The 27,038-nt window shown below is 39.0% G+C and overlaps 1 protein-coding gene across 1 annotated transcript; it reads left to right on the top strand.

Annotated features, from left to right (window-relative positions):
* Window positions 1-415: 415 nt before the first annotated feature.
* On the top strand, window positions 416-26,445 carry LOC306855605 (neuronal vesicle trafficking-associated protein 2-like; the record flags this gene model as incomplete). The annotated part of the gene is made up of 4 exons (XM_079394377.1): window positions 416-544; window positions 3,603-3,722; window positions 21,285-21,395; window positions 26,254-26,445. The coding sequence occupies 4 exons, from the start codon at window positions 416-418 to the stop codon at window positions 26,443-26,445; spliced, it is 552 nt and encodes a 183-aa protein (XP_079250503.1).
* Between the last annotated feature and the right edge of the window lie 593 nt (window positions 26,446-27,038).

Genomic DNA, 27,038 nt, shown 5'->3' with positions numbered 1-27,038 from the left:
ATTGTTGTGACTGGTAAACCAGCCATAAAAGGGGCGCGGATGCTTTATTTGCGCTGTGGCTGATGTCTCGGCACCTGGATTTTAGACAATATAGTTCTGCTGTGCTGTGTTTTTTCCTCTTTCATCTTAAAGATCAATGCACAATCCTGCAGGCTGCTATTATTTCCAAGCGCAATGTTTGTGCATTTTAAAGCATTCGGGTTGACATCAGACAGACGCGTGAGGTGTTTATCTAATGCTTTGATTTATAAGGTGTGATGTAGGTTTATTGATGTGCCAGAGGTGTATAGATTTTTTGTTTGGTCGATATTTGACTTGGAGCCAGGTTGGAATATTTTCAAATGCTATTTTACAAGTGTTTTTTAAAAATCCTCTACATTTATAGGCTGGTGAAAAGTGAAATAATCTTTTAAAGATGGTTAAACTGGGGAGTAATCTACAAGACAAAGGAGCAAAAGCTGTTAGCGTTGAGGACGGCTTTCAAAACGTCCCCCTCATCACGCCCTTGGATGTTACTAATCTTCAGTACCAAGCCCCAGACAAGGTAAGGAACATTGTTCTTCAGGTCTTATATAATAGAACATTACCATGCCTCTTGTCAGGTCAGAAAAAAATATAACCTTCACCTATTATCACATAGCAAAATGTCAAATGGTACTGATGCATAGACAGCATAATGTTGTATTAACCCTATGTGTTAACTTACATTGTCAAGCTGTTTTTTTTTATTACACTATCCTTTTATTTTATCTTTGGATTATTTCTTGTTTTTTTATTTGATTTAATATGATAAGCTTTCACTGTTTTCCCCAAACATGTCAGTACAATCTTATGCTTTTAAGGTTGGGTTGCCAACCAGTGTGCTTTTAGGGTGCGAGCTGTGACACTTTCTGTGAGTGGTGCTTCAGCCCTCATTTGGGATTCTGCTGAGGAATGCACAATCATTCTTTGCACCTGCTAACTGAAGTGGCCTGTCACTCTGCCCAAACCTGTGCACAAACCAGTCACAAAAAGCAACGCTATCATATTTTAAGGAACGCTCAGCCCTCTGCGCAAGCGTAAGCACCCCACGAACACCCCCTCCCCAATCCTTTATTGGCCTGCATGACAAAGAGAAAAGGCCGGTTTATCTTTTATCTCAGATGTCATATGGAGGCTGCATGCTCTGTTTAATGCCAGCTCAGAGGTGAAGAGGATGTGTTGGATTATTAACATGTCTTTGTCACATGGTGAGCCTTTTTTCTTCTATTGTGAAAACTAGAGGCACTCAGAGACTATGCAATTTAGGGTTTTATGTATATATATATATATATATATATATATATATATATATATGATCATCATTGTGAACTAAAATGTTGTGTAATGAAAACTTGTTGTAAATATAATATTTATTATTTTACAGCTTCACTTTTTAGCTCCAATTGTGAGTGGTAGGCAAGAATTACTATATGAAGAGGATAAAAGCAAAAAATACAGTTTTTCATTTTTTTTTTCTAGGCTGCCATATTTCTAAAAGTTGCTGAAAAGATATGGTCAGTTAATGTTTATTTCCAAAGACGTGTGCTCTGAGGCCTTGCAGGACAATGATCCTGCCCTAATTACATGACATAATACTTCAATATAGTTCTTATTTAATTAACAAAAATGAGATTGTAATTTTGATTTTTTTTTGTAAGATGAAAGAGAATAGTACTTTAACAGAACGGCCCTGAGTCGGAAAGATGACTGAATTGGTCTTGTACAAATGATTTGAAAGCATTTTGTTCAAATATGCCCAATTATATTTTGAAAAGAAGATAACTAATTATAGTTTCATGTATAATGTCAGTCAGTTCAAGAGTATACAGATTCAAAGACTATTGATAAGTCTAATGATAAGCCCAGTACAATTTTTTTTAAATGTAACTAATTGATAATGCTGAAGGCAGTTTGTTTGCATGGTCGAAAGCAAAGTAGAATTATTTTAAGCAGAGAATCATAGCATCTGAAGTTACTGTAAATCCTTGCACTTGATGCAATTCTGTCACCTAAACTTGGACAATGTAATAACCATTAATTTTTCATGCTGACATTAAAGTGTTTAAGCAGGACAAGGATCAGCCCTGCGGGAAAACATTATATTCTCTCTAGAGGTCTGCAGATAGCAATCAGGCAGTAATGACTGCAAATTATTTGAAAGCTGTTTTAGCATTATTTATTTTACATGAGCCAAGTTAAGAACACAATCTTTGAAGATTTAGATTTACCGAAGAACAAAAAATAAGGATTTCATTTTCTGATATTTGAGATGTAATGTTGCTAGGATTGCAGCTAGTTTTGGGACCACTGCAGATGCTCTTTTCATTTTTTTTCTCCCAGCTTTTAAGTCTGTTTTCCCAGGGGGACTTACATATGGAAGCATTTGGCCAGGTTGTCTTGTTGTTATCCAGAATCTCGAAACCACTCCATTTTCATCGGACTATCAAATTCATCATCTGCTAATTGCATGCAAATCACAAGCTGCATGTCATCACCATCTCATCATTATTCAGAGCATTTTTCAATCAAATATGTAATACACTTATATTGGAGAGGATCAATCTAGTCCGATTCAGAGTAGTCCCTGATGTTGACACTATCGATGGCTTGAATCAGCAGCAAAAAAGACAATGCACAACCTTGCCTGGAGGCAGAGGTTGCATTCTGGGGGAGTGGAAAAAAGGAATAACAATCCCAGCGATAACAGAGTGTCTCACATAGCTCAGGAGAAGGAGAGAGAAATGGAAGCAGACAAGATGGTTTTTCAGGGGGAAAATGAAATGTCAGAGGGTTTGGGAAGGAGACAGATAAGCAGTAATTGCAGAGTTCATGACAATTGGTTAAGTTTCATCTAGTGGTCTACAGGGCATTCGACTTGATCAACCTCAGGGTTTCTAGAAAACAAGGTGGCAGGAACTGAGGTCAATACTGAGACGTAATCATCTAGAGGTGTCATTCCTCCATCTGTTACCATACATCTTCCCTTCAGCGAGGGTTGGGCAAAATTCTAAGTTTCAAATTTGCGCCCTCTCAGTTCATTAGTTGGAATTTAAATTTAATGACAGAATGAATTCACAAGAATTTACTAAATTTCAATTCAAGAAATATGTTTTTTGGCATATCCAACTCAAATCCGCTTGAAATTTGAACACTTGAAATCCAATTTTTATAAACCTTACCTAAACCACATACTCATGTGGTTTGAAACCAGATTAAGATTAGATTTTTGATAATCAGTTTGTATTTCAAGTAGGTTTTTTCATCGTCTGGGATGTAATGTGGTCTACCCTGTCTGATTTGCCATGACTGAGTGCTGTTGTGGGAATAGGCTTTGATTTTGGTAAGGCCAATTATGACAAGTTTACTGGAAGTCCTGCTTACCTCAACGTGTCTGTGAGATCAGTGATTTTGAGCAATTTAAAAACCAGCATGAAGTTTTATCATGAGGAAGGCCTAACATGATTATGGTTATTATTAATCAGATGTTTCTGGCTTTATGGTATAGTTATCAAACCCTCAGGGAATTTACTGTTTACATTAAGTCAAAGTGTTGTTTTGATGAATAAACACTCTCTTCGCAGGTGGTGGTGAAGACACGAACCGAGTATCAGACGGAACAGAAGAATAAGGCCAAGCTGAAGGTTCCCAAGGTGGAGGAGTTCACCATCAGTGTGACTGATGGAGTTTCTGAAAGGCTGAAGGTATGGCTGGACTTCCTTTGGCAGGAATTCATAGAAAGAAAATGAACATTGAAGAATTAGTGAAGTGACATACTGCCAAGTATGGTGACCCATACTCGGAATTCGTGCTCTGCATTTAACCCATCCAACGTGCACACACACAGCAGTGAACACACACACACACCGTGAACACACACCCGGAGCAGTGGGCAGCCATTTATGCTGCGGCGCCCGGGGAGCAGTTGGGGGTTTGGTGCCTTGCTAAAGGGCACCTCAGTCGTGGTATTGAGGGTGGAGAGAGCGCTGGACATTCACTCCCCCCACCTACAATCCCTGCCGGCCCGAGACTCGAACCCGCAACCTTTGGATTACGAGTCCGACTCTCTAACCATTAGGCCACGACTGCCCTCAATTATTGTACAATGATATGTTAGCAAGCAGTTCTTTCAGTTTTTTTTTAATTGGCTTTGGTGGCTTTGCTTTCCGCTCGCTTGCTAAAACAGCAGATGTCAGCAGATGTTATGGGTGCTGGTCCGTAGCATGGGATTCACTAAAAAAACTGATTCACCAGCAAGACCACACTGGTGAACCTGTGAAACCAGCTCAAAGACCAGACTGTAACAGCATGGATATTCATGCTGGTCTAAAAAAAATGTCTAGGTTGCATTCAGGGTTCCATCTTGTTTTTTAGTTTTTTTTTTAGCATTTTCCCCCATCACTACAATAGGATGGTAATACAAAGATGTTTTAAAGATCTCTTCTTTTTTAAGTGTCATTAATGCTGGCACAAGAATGTAGACATTCAGACTTTGTCAATACACTTTGCTTCAGCTATTTGGATTGAATCCTGGAAGCAGTTCTAGAGGCAGTTGGGTGATAGAGAGTTGTTGGCAGTCAGAACTGTTTTCATTAATGCAGAGTTGGAGAGTCTGGAGGGACGTTTTACCGTTGCAGTGAAGGTCTTTGAATAGGCAGGTGAAGAAGACCGCAAACATTGGTAAAAGATTGACTTCCTTCTTAAATGACACTGAATGAAACTGTCAGCTGCCTTGAAACCACAGTGCACTACCAAAACGATAATACATTTGACATACACAGAATATTTCCACAGACAAAATCTAGATGTTCTAGCCTGAGATCATCCTTCAACTTTCTGCTTGTTATTTTTTGAGGTCCTGAAGGAAACATCCCAGAGCATTCTTGTATGAGCTTGTTGTAGGAAACTCTTCTGGAGGTTGTCGTCTAGAATGAGTCATCCGGAGTACAGAAAGCTAACTGCAGGGTTATCTCTGCTGTGTGAAGCCTCCCAGTTGGATTTTTATCATATTCCCTGCTGTAGCTTCACCAGCAAGTAAAGAAGGAATGTTCCTCCTCATTAAATGTTCAAAACAAAAGAGAGTTGCGGTCTCTTGGTGTCTTATGCAGCCAAGTGGAACATATTAACATATCATGTTAAAATAAATGTGGTATTAAGACAACTTAATTAAGCAGGGAGGTTATATGATATCTGTGTGTTATTAGTACAGTTGGCTGGAAGGTTTGGCAGAGAAAATATGGGGAAAAGGATGAGTTTGGCTCTGATTTCACAAATGTACTAAGTGACACACATATTACTAAACACATAACTATGTATTTTATTGTTGTTCAAAAAGAATTACATTACTACTAATCTTAGATTTGCCGCACTGTTACATATAGCGTAAAAGAGTATTCAGAGGGAAATAAAGTAGGATGGGAATTGATTTTATCCATTAGGATTTGAATGGTTCGTGAGAATGTCTGTGCTAGTTGTTTCTAGAGTGTAATCCCTAAAGCCGCATTTCCACTGTCTCCGACATTTGGATACGATTGTCGCATTTCCCCCCCTAGTGGCAGTCGCACAGAACTTTCAAATTTGTCATAAAGCAACCACTTCCCTTGGCTTATTGTTATCATATGAAATACAATTTTAAAGAATGAATGTATGAATATATGCACGCAAAAAAAATAACTCCCCTAATAAAAACATAGTCGGTTTTCTGGGGCTAATCAACATAAATAATGATTTGATAATTATAAAATCATTATTTCTGTCATAAATATTCTTAACTGTTATTTTACAAAATAGTGTTTACATAATAATGTTAAAGTGGAAAAATATTAGTATTTCTAACTTCTCGCTCATGGTTTTGATTAGAATGCATCACATCCGGTCGGGCGGTCGGATACGGTCTAGCCGCAGAAGTTTAATTCATTATTTTAACATGCCCAATGCTCAAATCAGATCCAGAATTTATGCATACGCATATGATTGGAACTCCACACTCGTTCTGAATGACTTTCTATTGGAAATGGGTAACTTCCGGTCTGTCGCTTGACATTTGTCAGGCGGTTTAATTTTAAAAAAAGAATTACTTAGAAATAAGTAAGAGTACTTACAGATTTTAACATGAGTTTAACATTTTAACACAGCAAAATTGCCAAAAATATCATAGATCCATTACATTCACAGATTTTTTTAGTGACTTTGCTGGGTGCTTTTGGCTTGTAGCAATAGGCAACCACCTCCTAACAACTGAATTGCAACATGCTAACATAACAACAAAAATCTTGCTGGTTAATATTATTTTTCCATGCCTGTGTGGTTACAAAATCGGAAACATTGTTTCAGAAATGTATTAAGATCAGATTCAAAATTATGCTTTTCTTTCTTTAGAATTATGTTTGTTGATGTATTGTGCTGAATACGGTTTTAAACTACTGATGTAACAGACAAGCACAAAGATTCTTAGAAGAAATAACTTGTCAAACTCCAGGAATACACCCCTGCAGAACCATCAGGCAGTGCTGCAAACCAATTAATAATCTGCCTGAAAATAATAAAGCTTCTTAATGGAGAGCGTCTGCACACACAGAGACACACAAATTCTCATGAGCAGTTCAAAACAGATACCCAGCTAATCCTCAGACGTAGCTGCACAATCCTCAGTTCAGACACACATCCCATAGCTGAATGGATGTCAAGCCGATGGCAGACATGAGGGACAGGAAGAGAGAGATAGAGGACATTGAGCCGAAATGCTGCTCCTTCAGTCTCTGCATCTCTGGGAGAGCAGCAGAATAAGAATGAAGGAGAGGGGTTGGGTGAGCGGCAGACGTGCTCGCTTGAAGGACCACTCACATCCTGGCACACCCACTGCCTAGGCCCTTCGGCTCTTGTTTAGCCTACCATTTTAACATCTCCAGAGAGAAAATGGGAGGGAACAAGAAATAAAAAAGAGGGTGAAAAAGACTGCTTCACCGGAGGCAGCTAGTCGGACAGACAGAGAGAAAAAAACACTTTAATACACAGTTAAGCTTTTATAAGACCAGAAATAGAGTGAGCTTATTTTAAATTGTGCAGTTTTCATTGCACATTTCAAATAAAGCTGTACACCTTGCATCTTTTTGCAATTTTAAAAACAGTCATGCATGTTCTTGTAAAACGTGCATTTTTATTCTGTATTATACTTTAAAACATTATAGTATTATATTTTCATTATTTATTTATTAAAAATTTTTAATTGCACAACTTTATATTCGTTTTGCTTCAATATTCACCATGGTAATTAACGCTTACCATATCCATGTACCCTGGCTTCAGTGATCAGATTGATGTGCCAGTGTATTTACATGATAATGCCATGATACAATGTTCAAAAAATATGGTAATATCATGGCTTTTTTTTTTTTTTTGCCTAGTGTGAAGACAATTGCTTGCCATTTTCATATCCATGATTTTTGCATGGTTCTCCAAAATAATTCATATAATACTGCCGTTACCATATTACATACCCAAAAGTCAATGGTAATACCATGGTACATTTTGTTACCTTTTGGTTAGTGTGAAGCCAGTTGATTACCAATATACCACGGTAAGCCATTAATGCACTGGTAGTACATGTGAAAAAAAGTAACATTTAATTGGAATATGTTTTCTTTAAAAAATCATTTAGCAAATGTCTTCTGTCCTTTTAAAAGTCTTTTTTATGGGAAAGTCTGCAAGCGTTCAAGCTGAAATGCCTTTGTTGGTGCAACGTAACTCATCCTGTCATTGACAGAAAAGAGACAGCCATGCAGAGAGATGCATTTGAGGGCACACAATCCACTTTTGTATAACGCTGCCAATCCATTCTCCCAAGTCACGCAGTAAATTGTCACTGGCCGTTCGCTCGATGACAAAATAAAGTACCCAATCATGTGGGAGTGCCAGTAAACAGAGACGATTGTCACCCACCCTGAAGTCAGGAGACCATGCTATGCTGCAGTTAAGCTGAATTGCTTGTAGCTTCCCCCTACAGATGATGGCCATTCATTGAATTTGACAAATCGTTTGCTTGGGCAAAACCATATGTTGTCAAGCAGTGACCCCGGGTAATGCAGGGGGCAGTCACTGTCAGAGTGATTGATAGTGCTGAGTGATGGTGTCTACAGTCTCCAAAGACAAGCTGGAAACACTCAGACCCCAGTTTTTACATGTTGTCTCCACTATAGTGCCAACCAAAAAATTTAGAATGTTACCAAAAATTTAAATCCTGTCACCGTCATGTTTTTCATTTTTCTTCTGCAAAACACAAAAGCAAGCTGTTTTTTTTTCTTCATGCAATAATAGTCAATTGGCGACTTACAAATGAGGACAACAGAAGCAATCGATTGTAGTATTAAAACAACTAAAAACAGATCAAAACTAAAAGCTAAAACTTTGATTACTACCTATACACATTTTACAAATAAAGAAATTGAATGAAAATGACGAATGCATACAACAAAATTTCAAAACTTAACATTTCAATGAAAAACAACAAAAAAATAAAGCTAAAAACTACTCAAAATATTAAAGAACAAAAGGTATAAGAGTATAATAATGATTCAAAACATAACACTAAGCCAAACACCAAAAAACAACAACTATATATATGTATATGTACAACCACACACACATACATACATATATACAGGTCCTTCTCAAAAAATTAGCATATTGTGATAAAGTTCATTATTTTCTGTAATGTACTGATAAACATTAGACTTTCATATATTTTAGATTCATTACAACACAACTGAAGTAGTTCAAGCCTTTTATTGTTTTAATATTGATGATTTTGGCATACAGCTCATGAAAACCCAAAATTCCTATCTCAAAAAATTAGCATATTTCATCCGACCAATAAAAGAAAAGTATTTTTAATACAAAAAAAGTCAACTTTCAAATAATTATGTTCAGTTATGCACTCAATACTTGGTCGGGAATCCTTTTGCAGAAATGACTGCTTCAATGCGGCGTGGCATGGAGGCAATCAGCCTGTGGCACTGCTGAGGTGTTATGGAGGCCCAGGATGCTTCGATAGCGGCCTTAAGCTCATCCAGAGTGTTGGGTCTTGCGTCTCTCAACCTTCTCTTCACAATATCCCACAGATTCTCTATGGGGTTCAGGTCAGGAGAGTTGGCAGGCCAATTGAGCACAGTAATACCATGGTCAGTAAACCATTTACCAGTGGTTTTGGCACTGTGAGCAGGTGCCAGGTCGTGCTGAAAAATGAAATCTTCATCTCCATAAAGCTTTTCAGCAGATGGAAGCATGAAGTGCTCCAAAATCTCCTGATAGCTAGCTGCATTGACCCTGCCCTTGATAAAACACAGTGGACCAACACCAGCATCACTGACTGTGGGTACTTGACACTGGACTTCAGGCATTTTGGCATTTTGGCATTTCCCTCTCCCCAGTCTTCCTCCAGACTCTGGCACCTTGATTTCCGAATGACATGCAAAATTTGCTTTCATCTGAAAAAAGTACTTTGGACCACTGAGCAACAGTCCAGTGCTGCTTCTCTGTAGCCCAGGTCAGGCGCTTCTGCCGCTGTTTCTGGTTCAAAAGTGGCTTGACCTGGGGAATGCGGCACCTGTAGCCCATTTCCTGCACACGCCTGTACACGGTGGCTCTGGATGTTTCTACTCCAGACTCAGTCCACTGCTTCCGCAGGTCCCCCAAGGTCTGGAATCGGTCCTTCTCCACAATCTTCCTCAGGGTCCGGTCACCTCTTCTCGTTGTGCTGCGTTTTCTGCCACACTTTTTCCTTCCCACAGACTTCCCACTGAGGTGCCTTGATACAGCACTCTGGGAACAGCCTATTCGTTCAGAAATTTCTTTCTGTGTCTTACCCTCTTGCTTGAGGGTGTCAATGATGGCCTTCTGGACAGCAGTCAGGTCGGCAGTCTTACCCATGATTGCGGTTTTGAGTAATGAACCAGGCTGGGAGTTTTTAAAAGCCTCAGGAATCTTTTGCAGGTGTTTAGAGTTAATTAGTTGATTCAGATGATTAGGTTAATAGCTCGTTTAGAGAACCTTTTCATGATATGCTAATTTTTTGAGATAGGAATTTTGGGTTTTCATGAGCTGTATGCCAAAATCATCAATATTAAAACAATAAAAGGCTTGAACTACTTCAGTTGTGTTGTAATGAATCTAACATATATGAAAGTCTAATGTTTATCAGTACATTACAGAAAATAACGAACTTTATCACAATATGCTAATTTTTGGAGAAGGACCTGTATGCATACACATTTATAAATTCAATATATATATATCATTTTATTTCCATTTAGTTTGTTGAAGTATTAAAATAACTCAAATTAAATAAAACTAAAACGTAATAAAAGACCTATACAGACATAATAAATTCAGACATAAATTAAAATAGATAATAAATACAAATCACGACAGTATAGTTCATCACAGATGCTAAAAACAACAACTTACTTACACATAGTAAGAGATGGTTATAAAAACTGAAACAAGTAGTAGAAAAGAGGAGAAATAAAAAGTGATACTTATATTACATTTAAGATTCTATCCTTGAAAAACCCATATTGATTTTGGACACTTGTCTGGAATTCTCTGTGTCAACCAGTATGTCATAAAATGGTCAGTATTGCACCGCACTTATATCTTGTATCTGCATTTGTCATATTCTGTGAAGCCAGAGACGCCATTAGAATTGAATGAAAAGCTTAGGCAATTTACTGGAGTCATTTGTCACGTTAAAATGCGACAGTGTATTTGAACTCCTGCGGGACGTGCTGTTCTCTGTTCACAACGATAGAGATGATTTATGACACCAGATGGCTTTTCCTCTATTTGAACCCTGATTAATCTCACCTTCCACCACTGCTGGAGAATCACATTCATCTCTTTTGTCTATATCTTTGCAGATAGAAATATCACCCACTTATTGACGTAGACAGGTAACACGTTTACATGCTTGACTTAATTACTCAGCATTGTGTAAGGTCACATATGTCTTAAACGGTTTTCTTTTAACATACTACAAGGTTATAAATGTGTACACCAAAAATTAGGCACACCTACATTTTTTGTCCATTACCCTTATTTCACTTGGCATGCAAACATCTTTTTCTGGGTGCTGATGGATTTTTCAGTGCATGTTGTGATGTGTTTTAACATCAAAACTGGAGAAAAATCAGAACTCAACTCAGTTTTGCATTGCATTGTCAGGTTTATAGAATAACCTGTTGTTTTTGACAGTTGTCAGTGTATTGTTTTGCATGTGAGCTGTGGGAAAGTTTTTTTTTTTGGAAGGTTTCCCACCCATTCGGAATTCAGTAAACTTGAATTTTTTAATTAAAGCATTTACTTTTTTTTCTCATTACATATAAGCTTCAGTGTCTACATGCCTACCAACATAATACATAAAATAAATAAATATATATTTTTGATTGCTTATTAATTAAAGTGAAACCTGCTTTGTTTTAATATATAATTAGTTGTTCTAGGACATGGAAATAATGAAATATACCACAACTTTTTGCAAAACGTTTAATACAATTTAAAGAGTGATGATATCGGTACTTGAGTTGGAAGTTTTGCTGCGGTTCCTGTTACAGAACAGCAGTGTTTTCTCCTGCCCAGCTCTTAGCTCTTGTCTGCAATCCACTCTTTGGTCCAGGGATACCACAAAATAAAATGCATGCAAATGCAGCATACTTCTCATTTTTGATTTATTAAATAATAACACTTCAGCAACAGAGTTTTATTCACCAGATGAGCAAGTTCAGTATAATGTTAACACATTGTGAGCTCGCATAGAGCTATGACTAATGAATCTGGATTGTGTCCACACTCTAGTGTGATCTAATACAAAATGCAAATTACTTTCTCTTGAGTCACACACTTCCTGTATGTGCTGTCCTAATGGAATTCAGGCAATGCCCAGAACAAATATGTATATGAATACCAGACATTATTACTTATAAACCTGCACTGGTAATAGACGAGAGAATGAATCACAACAAAACATATTTCACTCTAAAAATACACTATATTCTTTGATACCATATGACATCATACATTTTGACAGCCTTCATTTATTTTCGTTATGATACAACTTTACAGGACATGTCCAGAAAATTTGTCAACGCTGGTAAATTTTTTTCCAGCAGAATGGCAAAACACGCATTTCACTGTATCTGGCTATACAGCAAAATGAGTTCACGTTATTCTATGACACTGTTGCCTCTCTTGAGCAAAAGCCTTACCTATGCACTTATAGGGTGCTTGGGGAGCAATTAGTAGCATGGAGCAGCTCTCCCTACTGCACAGTTCCCGTCTTTCTTTCTCTGTCTTTCAGCACACACTGTTAGCAGGGCTAATGGCCAAAATGCCCACAGGCTCACTGGTGTGAGAGACACGGCCCTGGAGAGGCAGTCTTGTTATTCAGCCATATTGTTGATTACCCCCTACAGAAGCCTTCTAGCTCTACATTGGATCAGAGAAGCAGTTAGCACATCGCAAGTAGACTACACTTGAGAGGAAGTTAGATTAACACTGCAGTATAACTGACAGATACAACTTCCAGATACAACAAACTGAAAACTGACAGATACCAAAAAAAAAAACTTTGGTGCACAGGCCACCCAATATTTTTTATAGATTATTTTTTAATATTCTATTGTTAATCTGAAAATTTCAAGGAATATTAGCTGTAGGTATACCACTGTTCTACTAGCATGTTTGACAAAACCACGGCATTTCACCAAAAATCTTTATTTTGTGGAAAACACAGTGATCAAAATTAGAGAACAGTTACCGCTGTAGCACGAAAGAAGATTACAACTAAAATCTTAGAGGGTTACAGCTGTCAGAAATTAGTAGGAAGTGTAGAGGCCCTCACTTTGAATGACTTCAGCATATCTACGGCTGCAGGTATCACTAGTTTCTCACTGGTGTGATCTTGGTCCAGTCTTCTTCCACTCTCTTCCATAGTTTGGTAACTGTGGTGGGTTTCATAGCCATAATTTTGTTGCCAAGGATTTTCCAGAGATTTTCAATCAGGTTTAGATTAGGTCTCTGGGCTGGCCATTTAATTATTTCAGTGTTCTTAGCTTCAAGGTGATAGTTTACTTGTTTTGCAGTGTGACAGGAGCATCGTCTTGAAAAAGTCATTCCTTTGGCCTTCATCTGGACACAGCCTCCTGTAACAGGGTTTCAGTCACCTTGTGGCCCGTCATCTTACAATCTCAGTGAAAATTAGAGGAATGCTGCTAGTTAAATAGGGTTTATTAAGGAAATTTGCACCAGGTACCAGATTAACACCAATAACTTGGCGGCATCTTTAAGTGTTCTCTAATTTTGATCAGAGTTCATTTTCAAATATCTCATTTAAGTTTTTTTATACTGTGCTTCACAATACAAATAATTTATGAAATATGCTTAAAAATTGCCCTTCTACTCCTGTTAGCAGTATTAAGTGTTCAAACACTGGCACAACCAAAATGAAAATCAGTTGATACTCTGAAAGACCAAAAATTATGACATTTTTGCAGGTTTTAATATTTCTTAGAGCTGTTTCCTCTGTTGCAGTTAAATAATAAAAAACTGTCTTTAGAATTCTAAGATAAAAGAGTAGCTCAAAAGGTTGTTTTTTTTTCTCAGAAGCTCTTTTCTTTTGCCTTAAATATTCTGAAGGATTCTCCGATAAATAGTGTTTGTCTTTTAGATTGTTCTTTTGTCCCCTTCAATTTGGGTATCTCTAAAGAGACCCAGCCTAATTGGCTCATATTAAGATACAGTAATTGGAGCTGAACATGACATCTCTGTCATAGCCCTGAGGAGAATTCTTTATTTGTGTCACTTCGCCTTTTTTTGAAATGGAAAGGGATTTCTAGCCGTGTAGAGAGCCACACTACAAAACAGTGTTTCTGTGTTAATAGTTGTCAAGATGGTTTTGGCTTATTCAAAAACAGTTGTTATGAATATGTAATATTCATGGTAATTAGGCCATAATTAGATTAAAAAAAGTTTTACGGACCAAAGCATGTTTTCAATCTGCACAGAAATAAATGCACTCCAAAGAAAATGTTGCTACACATTTCTGCAGTAAACACTTGACTGCAGTAGATGCTGATTACTAAAATTGCAAAATTGCATTTTTTAATTGGATAATGATCAATATATAATGACTTAACCATGAGAATATTTTAGAGCGATTAAATTATTTATTATGATAAATTCAAGTTTATCATTACAAATGTGTAATTATATATTACATGACCTTTCGGTAGACAATGACAATAAAAGAAAGTACTGTTTGAAAATGATGAAAATGAAAATAAATTTAGAATGTTGCTATGCTAGCAGCGTGATACTATATTAAAGCTACACACACACACACACAATTTTTATTTATTTCAGAATTTAATATAATATAACTCTTTACTTATCTGCCATCTGGGATTTAATTTATGTTTTGCATTCTGGAATTGCCCTCTCTGCAAAGGACATGTGATTTTGCCTTTACATTTCTAAAACAAGCTATATGCTGTCTAACATATGGAACAATATTCACATCAGGTACGTCCTTGAGATGGTGCCTTAGACAGTGAACAGAGCGAGGCCGTACAGACTGGCATTGATGCTTAACAAATACTGAATAAACACCCTAGTCTTTTCTGTTCCCTTGATGCCTAATGCGTCACTGTGATTTTCCCCAGCCTCTCCTCACCCTTTTTCACCGCTGTGTGTCTGTAGCAAATGCTTAGGAACAGATCAAGCTTAAGATTACAAATCCCACAACTGTTTGTTTTTTTCTCAAAATGTCTGTGCGCTGTTCCTCAGTTAATCTTAGATGCTCAAAAATACAAGGTGGGAGGAGTGGGTCATTTAGAAAGCAGATGTCTGAGGTATTGTTCATCTAATAAAAATAAAAGCTGGATATCTTCTTTAATGCTTTGTGGTTAGCCTTGGCACACATCTCATAATAGAGTTACTTTTGGAAAATGAGTCTTCCACCATCTGAAGCTAAGGGATGCATTGATTTACTTATTGACTGACATCACACTGCTTTGTGGGAACTGTTGTTATGCGGCAAGAGTAGATGAAACTGAGAATCTCAGAACCCCTGAGGAAATTGTGACGGATGGGCTGCTCACACATATGGAGTGGAAAGTGGTCTGGCTGTGTTTGTAGGTGATTGTTGCAGTTGCAGAGGCAGTAAGACAATGCCAGGAACAAGGGAGATATTGAACCACAACTACAGTATCCCAGAATCCTTGTAATGAAAGCACAGGGATGCTAAGACAGATTCCTTTTATATTGATTGCAAGAAAATAAATAAAAATAAAATAAGACAACAAATTATAATTTTATTTTTACTAAACTGCACTGACAGTGGGGAGCAAGTGGCATGTTCTTACTTAAGAGTTCTAGACTTATATATATATATATATTTTTTTTTTTATGTATGTACATTTATAACACAAAAATTTGTATTATTTCACCTTTGCATCAAATTACAAAAACAAACTAGTTAACGCTACTGCGAGGGTGTTTCTAATGCAGCGTCCAAAATCCACATTGGCAAAGTTACGCAGATCGGTAACGGCTGGTCTTTGTGGTAGTACATCCGGCAGGACATCAAAGATTTGTTTTTTTCATCTGTACATATCTTTGCATGCTATATAAAGGTCTGTAGCCTCTGTAGTACATGCAGAATCAACATGAAGCATTAATACTCCCAGAACTCCAGAGAAGGTGAGCTATTGAATAAATCCACCCTGGGGATTATGGTTTTCTGGACATAGATTAATCTGACCCCCCTCCCCCCAAAAAACAACAACACCAGGGACCAAGAAAAACAACAACAAAACACCCAACAACCTTGAGGGTTATCAGTAGGGCACAATAATGATGAATAAACTATGTGGGGGTGACAAACATGAAAGCAGATGGTGGTATGCCTTGTGTGCCACAAACACATTAACATTTGAGTGAGAATGACCATATTTTATGCCGAATCTGTCCTCTGTCTGGATTTGATTTGCCAGAATGAGATTTTTTGTTGCTTCCTATCTTTCTTTAATTGTGGATGGGAATGAAAAAATATTTTAATGTCTGTGAAGACAGCATTAATAATATGCAAAAGTAATGAATAATGAATAATTATGAATTTATTTATCCTGCAAGCAGCAGGTGCTCAGTTTGAAGCAAAAAAGACAATTCAAGTCTTTCCCCATCAAACCATAGCCAGATTTCATGCAGGATTTAAAAAACTTTTTTTTTTTGAAAATGTCCCATCAGGGGGCGGCTTTAAACACTAAAGTGGTTCAAATCTAGATGCTACTCAGAGTGGAAAGGCACCCAGCCATTTTGCCACTAGTCTCACCACTTAGCAACATAGTACAAATGGGGCAAATTTTGGCCAAGGACATCAGGCTGTACACTTGTTTAATCTGTAATAAAAGAATAAATAAATGGAGATAGAAAACAGATAACGGTCATATGATTCTAAAATTAAACCAGCTGATATTGTGTTTTGCAGTTTACCTCACTTGTGGTTTCTATCATGCATCTCTAGTAATGTTTTTCATAACTAGTGATCCATTTAATGTCAGAGATCTGCCAGGCTCTGTCACCAGCCAATCACCGCGCAGTCCCTCACCAGAGTACTGATCACACGCACCTGCACATCATTGTACCACTCATTAGCTATGCCATAAAGACACACACCTCACAGCACTCAGTGTCCGGTCTCGTGTGAAGAGGACTGCCATAGCTATCACAGCTCTGTGCCTACTACTTACCTCCTTGTCTACTTACCTGCAGTGTCTCCTCCCGAGTGTGTTCTCCAGCAATCCTTAGTCAGTCTGCTCCTGTGTTCTGTCCCAGTCTGCCATCTTGGTGAGGTGTGTGTCCAGTTCGTGATCCAAGTTTCCTGTCAAAAGAAGATACTCAAGTTAAAACTCCTCCAGATTACCAAAGACCTCCTGGATCACCACTCACCTGTCTCACTCCTTGTTGCTCAGCTCATTGTCAATAAATACCTGTCAATTCATTTCTCTCTCCGTCTGAGTCCTACTTCTGTAACACTTAACTGTGTGCTTCCATATCTTAAAATGTAATAGACCCTCAAAAGTAGCATCTGAAATGCTCTTAATAGGCCATACAAATAGTGCATGTGTGAAGTGCTTGTACAGCTGATTTCCATAGGGCTTGACATAAGCATGATGCTAAGCTAACAACACGATTATCTACTAATGTTACAACCCCCCCCCCCCCCCAAAAAAACAAAAAACAAAAAAACAATATGGAATGATGCAGTGATGACTACATCACGACTATTCCACCATTAAGCTTCTGACAACTCTTTTAGTCTTTTATAAAAATAAAAAAAAACTATCAAACTTTGAGTTAGAATAGTTTGCAAGAGCACGACAGCAGTAAAAGCAAACTAGCAGACTAAGTTCCCTTTCGAGCGGTCTCTCCCTTTGGGGAAACTCCTGTTTACTCTGAATACTGAAGCCTGATTTGTTTCAATTCGTCTAGCTACATGAACAAATAGTGCTTCGGCCAGCCAAAAGGGATGGGACCGATTGCTAAATAAGTTGGCTCTGAGCTCCATTTCGTCAGAATTTTCTTCTCTGAAGAATCTGCTGCTGATGACTCCATGTCGCTGACTGTTGACCGATTCAGATGCAGAGAATTGGGCTTGTTCTGCCGAGGACCCGGCACCCTTCCTCCCAAGGATTCAGCACGGGCCAGCGTGGACACATCCTCACGAAGGCCATGGAGGAACTCAGCTTGGACTGGTTGGCTCCTGAAGAGCCCACAGGACCACCTCCGCTCTATGGGCAGGGGTCCATATGATGGCGGTGCTCCAATTTTTCCAGGCCAAACTTCTCTGCACAATGGACAAGTCTGGCCTGAGTTCTGATGCCTTTAAAAGGATAGTTTAGCCAAAAATGAAAATTCTGTCATTAATTACTCACCCTCATGTCGTTCCAAACCTGTAAGACCTTTGGAACACAAATTAAGATATTTTTAATGAAATCCGAGAGGTTTCTGGCCCAGCATAGACAGAAATGTAACTGAAATGTTTCCAGGCACAGAAACGCAGTAAGGACATTGGTAAAATAGTCCATGTGACATCAGTGGTTTAACTGTAATTTTATGAATCTATGAAAATACTTTTTGTGCACAAAGAAAACAAAAATAGCGATTTTATTCAACAATTCTTCTCCCCTGAGTTACTGTCTTCCACCTTTATCGAGAGTACCACAACACAAATTTGTGTTCCAAAGATGAACAAAGGTCTTACGGGTTTGGAACAACATGAGGGTAATTAATGACCGTTTAATAATTAAACCCTTTAAGGAGCTTCGTACAGTGACTGACCTGGCTCTCCGCACTACCACTGTGCAGGCGATTGACAAGGCCATGGCCAACCTAGTGGCTCTGAAGCGCAACCTTTCATTGAATCTAATGGAGATCAAGGACGCTAACAAGGTCGCCTTCCTGGACTCCCCAGTTTCCCCAATGGGACTGTTTGGCCCTGTCATGGATGGATTTGCCAAGCATTTCACTACGGCACAGAAGTCATCACAAGACATGCTTCACTTCCTACTAAAGCAGTCAAGCTCAGCAGCTGGTCCAAGTCCAACACAGCGCCTTCAGGCAACTAAACGCTTCCCGTTTTGTAAGTGCCAGGGACCCCGCCCAAGAGTGACATTGGAATCCGAGGTGCAGAAGCCGTCCTGATCCCAATGCAGAGAGGACGAGGAGAGGGCAAGTTCCCGCCGAGGCAGGACTGCCCTCAAAGTAGTCTCTCACTCACTCTCCATCCCCCAGCTTAGCTCTAGGCAATGGAAGCTCTACTCAAGCAGGGCCCATCCTTCTTACTCAGCACACGCCCAAGCAAACTACCACTGTGATAGCGGACCCACATAATCAAAAGAACACTTCTCCTTTTCTCATTACCACGAATGTCAGTGGCTCCCTTCCTTGTGGTGACCTGCATCTCGAAAGACTCAGACCGTTTGCCACCCCGCTCCAGGCTTTGTAAGCCATCCTGGGCGTGTCAAGCTAAGTCCTGCAGACCGCAGAACAAAGTTAATCGCTCCAGTTCGCTTGCAGACCCCAGGATAAGGACTCTCACGTTCTCTGGGCCAAAGTGCAAAGTCTGCTTGCAAAAGGGACCGTAGAGATGGTTCCTCTATCGAACAGCGAGTCAGGTTTCTACAGCCACTACTTCCTTTTTCTCAAGAAAAAAGACGCTTACTTTCACATACAGATAGCCCCTCATCACAGACCTTGAAGGGGTTCACGTTCGAGGGGGTGGCTTATCAATATACAGTCCTGTCCTTTGTGTTGTCTCTGGCCCCGCACACTTTTACGAAGTGGGTGGACGCGACTCTTTCCCCTCTGAGAGGCAGATGAGAATCCGCATTATGAATTACCTTGACGATTGTCTTGTGTTAGCCAGATCGGCCAAAGCAGGAACTTTTCGCTCAAAGGTCATTGCTGCTCAGCCACATGGAGCGTCTTAACCTAGTCATTAAGTGGATTTATTTCTTAATAGTAATTTTGATGTAAGATGGCAGTTTTTTATTGATATAGCGGTTGCAGCACTTTTCTGACAGCACAGCCATTTTTCAGTATCTTGGAGAGATCTGAAATATTCAGATGTGAACTGTTTTTCTCTCATTTATCTTTCATTGCCATTTGCATAATTCTAATTAGTCAGTCCTCAAAAACTAAGAACTAACCTCCCCTGACAAAGTAGTCTGGCCTGGTCGAGAAATGTCTTCTTTAAGCCTGGGATTTCTAGATTGGACCACATAGATTTATTGTATGAGCTGCTTTATCGAGACAAATGTAGTGTGACAGACTGAACTGCATCTAGTGAGGTGAATGTACTTGAAGATGACAGTGATGTGAAAAAATTAGCACTGATGGGAAAAAAAGACAACAGAGATGTGATCACACTATTGTCTCCATCCGACGATTTAGCCCCAATTCTGTCTTTGCCTTTGCAGAGGTTTAAAGAATAAACAGAGACCTCAAAATTGGAAGTTGTTTTGCATTTGTTTCATAATTGACGCATAATTCAGTGTTGATGTATGGCACACTTTTTTAATTCATTTATAATATGTGAGAACAACATAAATGTTTATCTTTCATTAGGTTATCATGTATCCAACTTGGAAAAATATAAGCAGAAATATTTCTTATCACTTTTAACAAACATTGGACATTGAACAGTTACGGTTACTAAATTCTAAATTCTGAATTTATTTTTGCTGAATTTAAACAGTTAAATTCATTTGAGAAGCAGATTCACTTGATGTTTTAAGACTTGTACAAGGTTATGACCATTTAATCTAGACTTATGCAGTTGGCAAATGCTTTATTACAAAGTGACTTGCATTGCATTTCTTGCTTTTCCCTCTTGACCTTGACATGGCCTACTGTTTGAGCTACAAGTAAAGTGTCAATCTTAGGGTGCTTTCACACTTGGCCCGATGTTTTGGAACCTGGCGTGTTTCCCCCCTTTGCTCGGTTTATTTGGGCATATGTGAACACAGCAATCGTGCTCGGATCTGCGCCAAAACAATCGGTCCGAGATCGCCTGAACGAGGTGGTCTCGGCTCGATTGAAAACAAACTCTGGAGCGGTTCGGTTGTAGTGAGAAAGAAATCCGATGCAACAGACCAATGAACCCTGCTTTATCACAATGTATGATGGGTAATTACGTAAGTTCCATGAAAAGCATTAACTTTGTTGTTTTGCTAATACCTCAAAATGAACCTATAATGTCTGTGGGTGAGCACGTCTTCGCCATTCAAAATCAAAGCGCACTTTTTCATTTTATAATGCCGTCTTATTGGTCTTCTTCTTAGTAGGTGCATTTTAAAAATGTTTTCCCAATGAATCCTGGACTCCTGCTCAAAATGAAAAAATAATATAATGACAGCTACAAAAAAACCCAACAATAAGCCCGCAAAACTGTTGTTCCATCCTGACAGATGACAGCCGTGACAACGAGAGAACAGTTTACTCGCGTGTGACTTGTATTAACAAATTTGGTCTGTGTGAAACTTTGCCGTGTGAAAGTGAACCTCACCAAGAATAAAAAACAAGATTGTAATCATTTTAAACCCTGTTTCGGAACAAAACAATTGATTTACAAGTGTGAAAGCACTCTTAAATACTTCTAGAATAGCTAAAAGGGCACAGTAATGAACTTTGTGTCTTTTTTTTTCCACACACAGGTGACTATCCTCATCATACTGGCCTTGGCCTTTCTTGCCTGCATAGTGTTTCTGGTGGTGTACAAGGCATTTACCTATGACCACACCTGCCCTGATGGCTTTGTGTATAAGGTAAGTAGATGAGCACAAAGGGCCAGTTTTACTAAAAGCTTGTGCCAGTGCAAACCGTCTTTTGGCATTCATATAGTACTGTCAGGTTTTACTAAAGATGCGCAGTGACGAATTAGCGGTGAAAAGGCGTGGACACAGTTATTTTTGCGCCTGACCTTATTGAATATGCATTTCTAGGAGTTTCCCTTTCAGACGCAAAAGTTATGGGAGGAGAGAATTCAAATGAATCACGCAACGAGATTTACTAACGTTTGTTCTCGTCAAATTACTGGCATTTGCTCCATTGTTTAACGCCCCAAGAAAACATGTCTTAAACTATTTTGCGCTTGAAATGGATGCAATTTGTTGCTAGGAGAGGCACCACAGAGAACAGAGAGTGCGTGGTAGAAAGGAGAGAATTTTTTCCACACATATTAATATATTTTGAATTCCAGATGAACACATTATCCGAACATATCGTTTACCAAGCAATGTTATTTTTAATTTGCTTCAGGAAATAAAAGACGACTTGGAACCCTCAACTAGGAGTAACGCAATACCAGCTTTATCAAAATAGTTTCAACCCTTCATTTTTTGGTCTCAGGTTCTTTTCAACATACTGTGGCTTATTTCTTTCTTTATTGTTTATTCGCGACTACACTAATTTGCGCTGCGCTTGGTACATTGCGTTGGTCGATATGTAAATGAGATGTTGCGTCTGTGTTCTGGTTGTTTAATTTGACTAAACTACTAAAGACACATCCAGTTTCAACTGTCAAATGTTACATATAAATGCAATTACTTAGAGAGAAATACTGTAAATACAGGGGTTTGAAAAAGTTTTTGCCCCCTTCCTGTTTTTTTATTTATTTATTTTTTTGCATATTTGTCATACTTGAATGATTCAGATCATCAAACTAATTTTAATATTACACAAGGATAACCTGAGGAATACAAAATTCAGTTTTGAAATAATGATTTCATTTTATTAAGGGAAAAAAGCAGTCCAAACCTGTCTGACCCTACATGAAAAAGTAATTGCCCCCTAAATCGAAGAACTGGTTGTGCCACTTTTTGCAGCAACAACTGCAATCAAACATTTGCGATAACTGGCAATGAGTCTTTCACATCGCTGTGGAGGAACTTTGGTCCACTCTTCTTTGCAGAATTGTTTTAATTCAGCCACATTGGAGGGCTTTCGAATGGACTGTTTAAGGGCATGCCACAGCATCTCAATTAGATTTAAGCCCAAACTTTGACTTGGCCACTCCAAAACCAAAATGTCCTGCTACATAACCCAAGGGTGCTTGAGCTTGAGGTCACAAACTGATGGCTGGACATTCTCCTTCAGGATTTTCTGATAGAGTTCAGAATTCATGGTTCCATCAATTACAGCAAGTCGTCCAGGTCCTGAAACTGCAAAGCAGCTTCAGATCATCCCACTACCATCATCATGTTTGACTGGTGGTATGATGTTATTCTTATGAAATCCTGTGTTGGTTTTACACCAGATGTAACGGGACACACACCTTCCAAAAAGTTTAATTTTTGTCTCATCAGTCCACAGAATATTTGCCCAAAAGTCTTGGGGATAATCAAGATATTTTTTGGAAAATGTGGGATGAGGCTTTGTGTTCTTTTTGGTCAGCAATGGTTTTTGCCTTGGAACTCTCCCATTGATGCCGTTTTTGCCCAGTCTCTTTCTTATTGTTGAATCATGAACACTGACCTTAATTGAGGCAAGTGAGGCCTGCAGTTCTTTATATGCTATTTTTTTATTTTTTTTATGACCTCCTGGATGAGTCGTCGTTACGCTCTTGGAGTAATTTTGGTAGGCCAGCCACTCCTGGGAAGTTTCACCACTGTCATAAGTTGTCTCCATTTGTGGATAATGGCTCTGACCGTGGTTCGCTGGAGTCCCAAAGCCTTAGAAATGGCTTTATAACCCTTTCCAGACTGATACATGTCAACTATGTTGTTTCTCATCTGTTCTTGAATTTCTTTAGATCTTTAGATGATGCATTGCTCTTTAAGCAAGCTTCACTTTGTCAGACAGGTTCTATTTAAATGATTTCTTGATTCAACAGGTCTGGCAGTAATCAGTCCTGGGTGTGGCTAGTGAAATTTAACTCAGCTTTCTAAAATAATGTGGTTAATCACAGTTATTTCATGATTTAACAGGAGGGGGCAACTAATCTTTCACGTAGGGCCAGGTAGTTTTGGACAGCTTTTTTCCCTTAATAAATTAAATCACCACTTAAAAACTGCATTTTGTATTTACTTGCATTATCTTTGTGTAATATTAAAATTTCTTTGATGATCTGAATCTTTTAAGTGTGACAAATATGCAAAAAAACCCCCAAAAAAAACAGGAAGGGGCAAAAACCTTTTCATGACACTGTATATACTGCTGTAAAATTAATAGGTGTTCAAAATAATACTAATGCCCACTTTGTTTTTTAGACTAAATTCCACAAAAAAAGGCCAAAAGTCCAAAAAAAAAAAGCCAAATTAAAAGGACATTTTGAAGTGAAGTGACATACTACCAAGTATGGTGACCCATACTCGGAATTAGTGCTCTGCATTTAACCCATTCAACATGCACACACACAGCAGTGAACACACACACACAGCAGTGAACACACACACACCGTGAACACACACCCGGAGCAGTGGGCAGCCATTTATGCTGCGGTGCCCAGTTGGGGGTTCGGTGCCTTGCTCAAGGGCACCTCAGTCGTGTTATTGAGGGTGGAGAGAGTACTGGACATTCACTCCCCCCACCTACAGTCCCTGCCGGCCCGAGACTCGAACCCGCAACCTTTGGATTACGAGTCCGACTCTCTAACCATTAGGCCACGACTTCCTTTGTACACTTTCATAACTATAATTACACTTTTAAAAAGTGCACTTTGTATTAATGGTATATTAAAAGTTTTAAAGTTAATTTAAAATCATGTTTTAATGTCATTCTTGATTATAAATTTAAGTATAGTATGTTATAGAACATTACATTTACAGTTAATATTTTTAAATCTACTTAATTGCATCTTCATAATTACAGATGTGTAATTACAAATGTAAAACATTAAATAAAAAAAACATTTAAGTATATTTTAGTTTAACAACATTGTTTGCACCGTGCTCTTCCGTTACTTGAGCCGAAACGTTTGTCTCTTTTCTCCATCAGTGATGAATGTTAAATAAAATGGAAAAATAAGACTGTTCTCGTGAGTGCGGATCATAATTTCTTATACCAAGTATATTTTAGTTTACCATAAATGTAGCACATTTTAACAATATTTCAAACACACATGAAGTAATTACGAAATTACATATTGTCACGGAACGTGGTTGTAGTAAATGACACACAACGAAGGAATAAATGAAAGAGTCTTTAATAATTGTCATCAACACACGAATTTCCATTGAAATAACATTAAACCAAGACAAAGATAAGGGGAGAACTGAGGACTTATAGAGGAACGGAAACAAAGGAACAAACAAGATGATTGATTAAAAATGAAAGAAGATTAGCAAAACGAGAACAGGAAATACCAAATAAGGTCAGGCGGGAACTAAACTGAAACCAACACGTAACAGATATCGCCCTGAAGGCACGTCTTGCGCCGTAACAGTCCCATAGGGAAGGGGGGGCGGGCGCCCTGGAGGCTTGAGCAGGGCTAGAACAAGGCGGAGACAAGGGAGACCTCTAGGGCAGATCAGGAGCCTCAGGGAGCCATGGCGGATCAGGAGTCTCAGGGAGCCATGGTGAATCAGGAGCCTCAGGTGGCCATGGCGGATCAGGGGATTCAGGTGGCCATGGCGGATCAGGGGATTCTGTGGCCTTGGCCCTTGGCCCGGCCACACAGGCCATGGCTATATAGCCCCCCAAAAAAAATTCTTGGGGAGATCAAAGTCTGGGGGGCACTCTGGAGGAGCGGGCACAGGAGGGCGCTCTGGAAGTGCAGGCTCTAGAGCAATTGGCCCTGGAGAGGCGGGCACTGGAGGGACTGGCCCTGGAGAGGCGGGCATTGGAAAGCGCATTTCGAGGGCGGGCTTGCCATACTCTCTGTCGGCGGGCTTGGGAGGGCCGCGGAAGGCGGCGGGCTTGAGGTGACCGCGGATTGAGGTCTTGAGGGAGCGGCCGGCGGGCTTCCGGATCGGGATGGGAGACTCTCCAGACACCGGACGACCGCCTCCTTCCAATCGAGGTTGGAAGTGTCTGGGAGCTCCATAGGCTGGTGATATGTGATCCCGATCCGGAACAGTGTCTTGAGGACATCTCCCTCAAGTGAACTTGCGAGGGCGAGTGGAAAGAATGCCCCCGCGAAGGCAAACGGGTCGTGAATCGCCTGAGCCACGGCGATGAACTGGGCTCGTTAATCCATTTAAGGATCTGTTCTTCTGTTCTAGGTCTTGGTTTCTGTCACGGAACGTGGTTGTAGTAACTGGCGCACGACAAAGGAGTAGATGAAAGGAGTATTTAATAATTGTCATCAACACACAAATTTAATAACATTAAACCAAGACAAAGATAAGGGGAGAACTGAGGACTTATAAAGGATGAGAAACAAAGGAGCAAACAAGATGATTGATTAAAAATGAATGAAGATTATCAAAACGAGAACAGGAAATACCAAATAAGGTCAGACAGGAACTAAACAGAAACCAACATGTAACATATAAAGATACTTAATAAACCTTCTTAAATTATTGATACATTAATCTATGACGATGACAGAATAATAGCAATTTGTGTGATGCATTGAAGCATTTAAATGATAATCTTGAAATAATAGTAATGCTCATATGCTGACAACAAATTTGGAGTTAAATTCATAGCTCTAATGTTACATATTCCTATTTTTTCCAACAGCACAAGCGCTGCATCCCTGCCTCACTGGAGGCCTACTACACTGCCCAGGACGCCAACAGCCGCGGCCGCTTTTACACTGTCATCAGCCATTACAGCATGGCCAAGCAGACCACCTCCCGCTCTGTTTCTCCATGGCTTCCTGCTGGAAGTGCTCAACATGATGTCAAGCCTCCCAACACAGACAGCCAATGAGATTTTCCACGCTGCTTTTTAAAGATTTGTCATCACGTCCACCTGCATCGCGCAATTCCCTAACCCCCCCAATATTCCACCAGTTCATTTGTTTCTTTTTTGTCCAGTGTTTAATTTTTTAGCTGCATATTTTTAATCTTATATTCATTTTTTATTATTATTTATTAATATTTATTTTTGTTGTAATTTTTTATTTATTTAATACTCAGCTATTGTTTGTACAAAGGCATGACTCTGCAATCTTGTCAAGCGGTTTCCCCACAATGTCTGTGAGTGTCAATGACCCATTATGGAAGCAGAATATCCATACGCCCCTTATGTAGATAAGTAACAATCTTGAAAGGCATGATAAAACAGGGAGTTTTGTGATTTTATTTCTGAAACAGCAGAAAATATACATACATGCTCTCACGTTAGAATACGAAAACAGACACCCTACTTGTTAGACTCATTTTTATGTACGACCTATTACAACATGTTATTGAAATATTGATATAGTCCAACAATAAAATGGCAAAAGAACATATTGTAAATGTACAGAATGTTATGGTTCCTACTTTGAACCTCGATGTAAATAACTCATGAGAGCAATT

Source organism: Barbus barbus (assembly GCF_936440315.1).
Source record: "Barbus barbus genome assembly, chromosome: 36".
Classification (NCBI taxonomy): Eukaryota; Metazoa; Chordata; class Actinopteri; order Cypriniformes; family Cyprinidae; genus Barbus; species Barbus barbus.
Note: the sequence above shows the minus strand (reverse complement) of the source record. Positions and strands in the feature narration are given on the sequence as shown.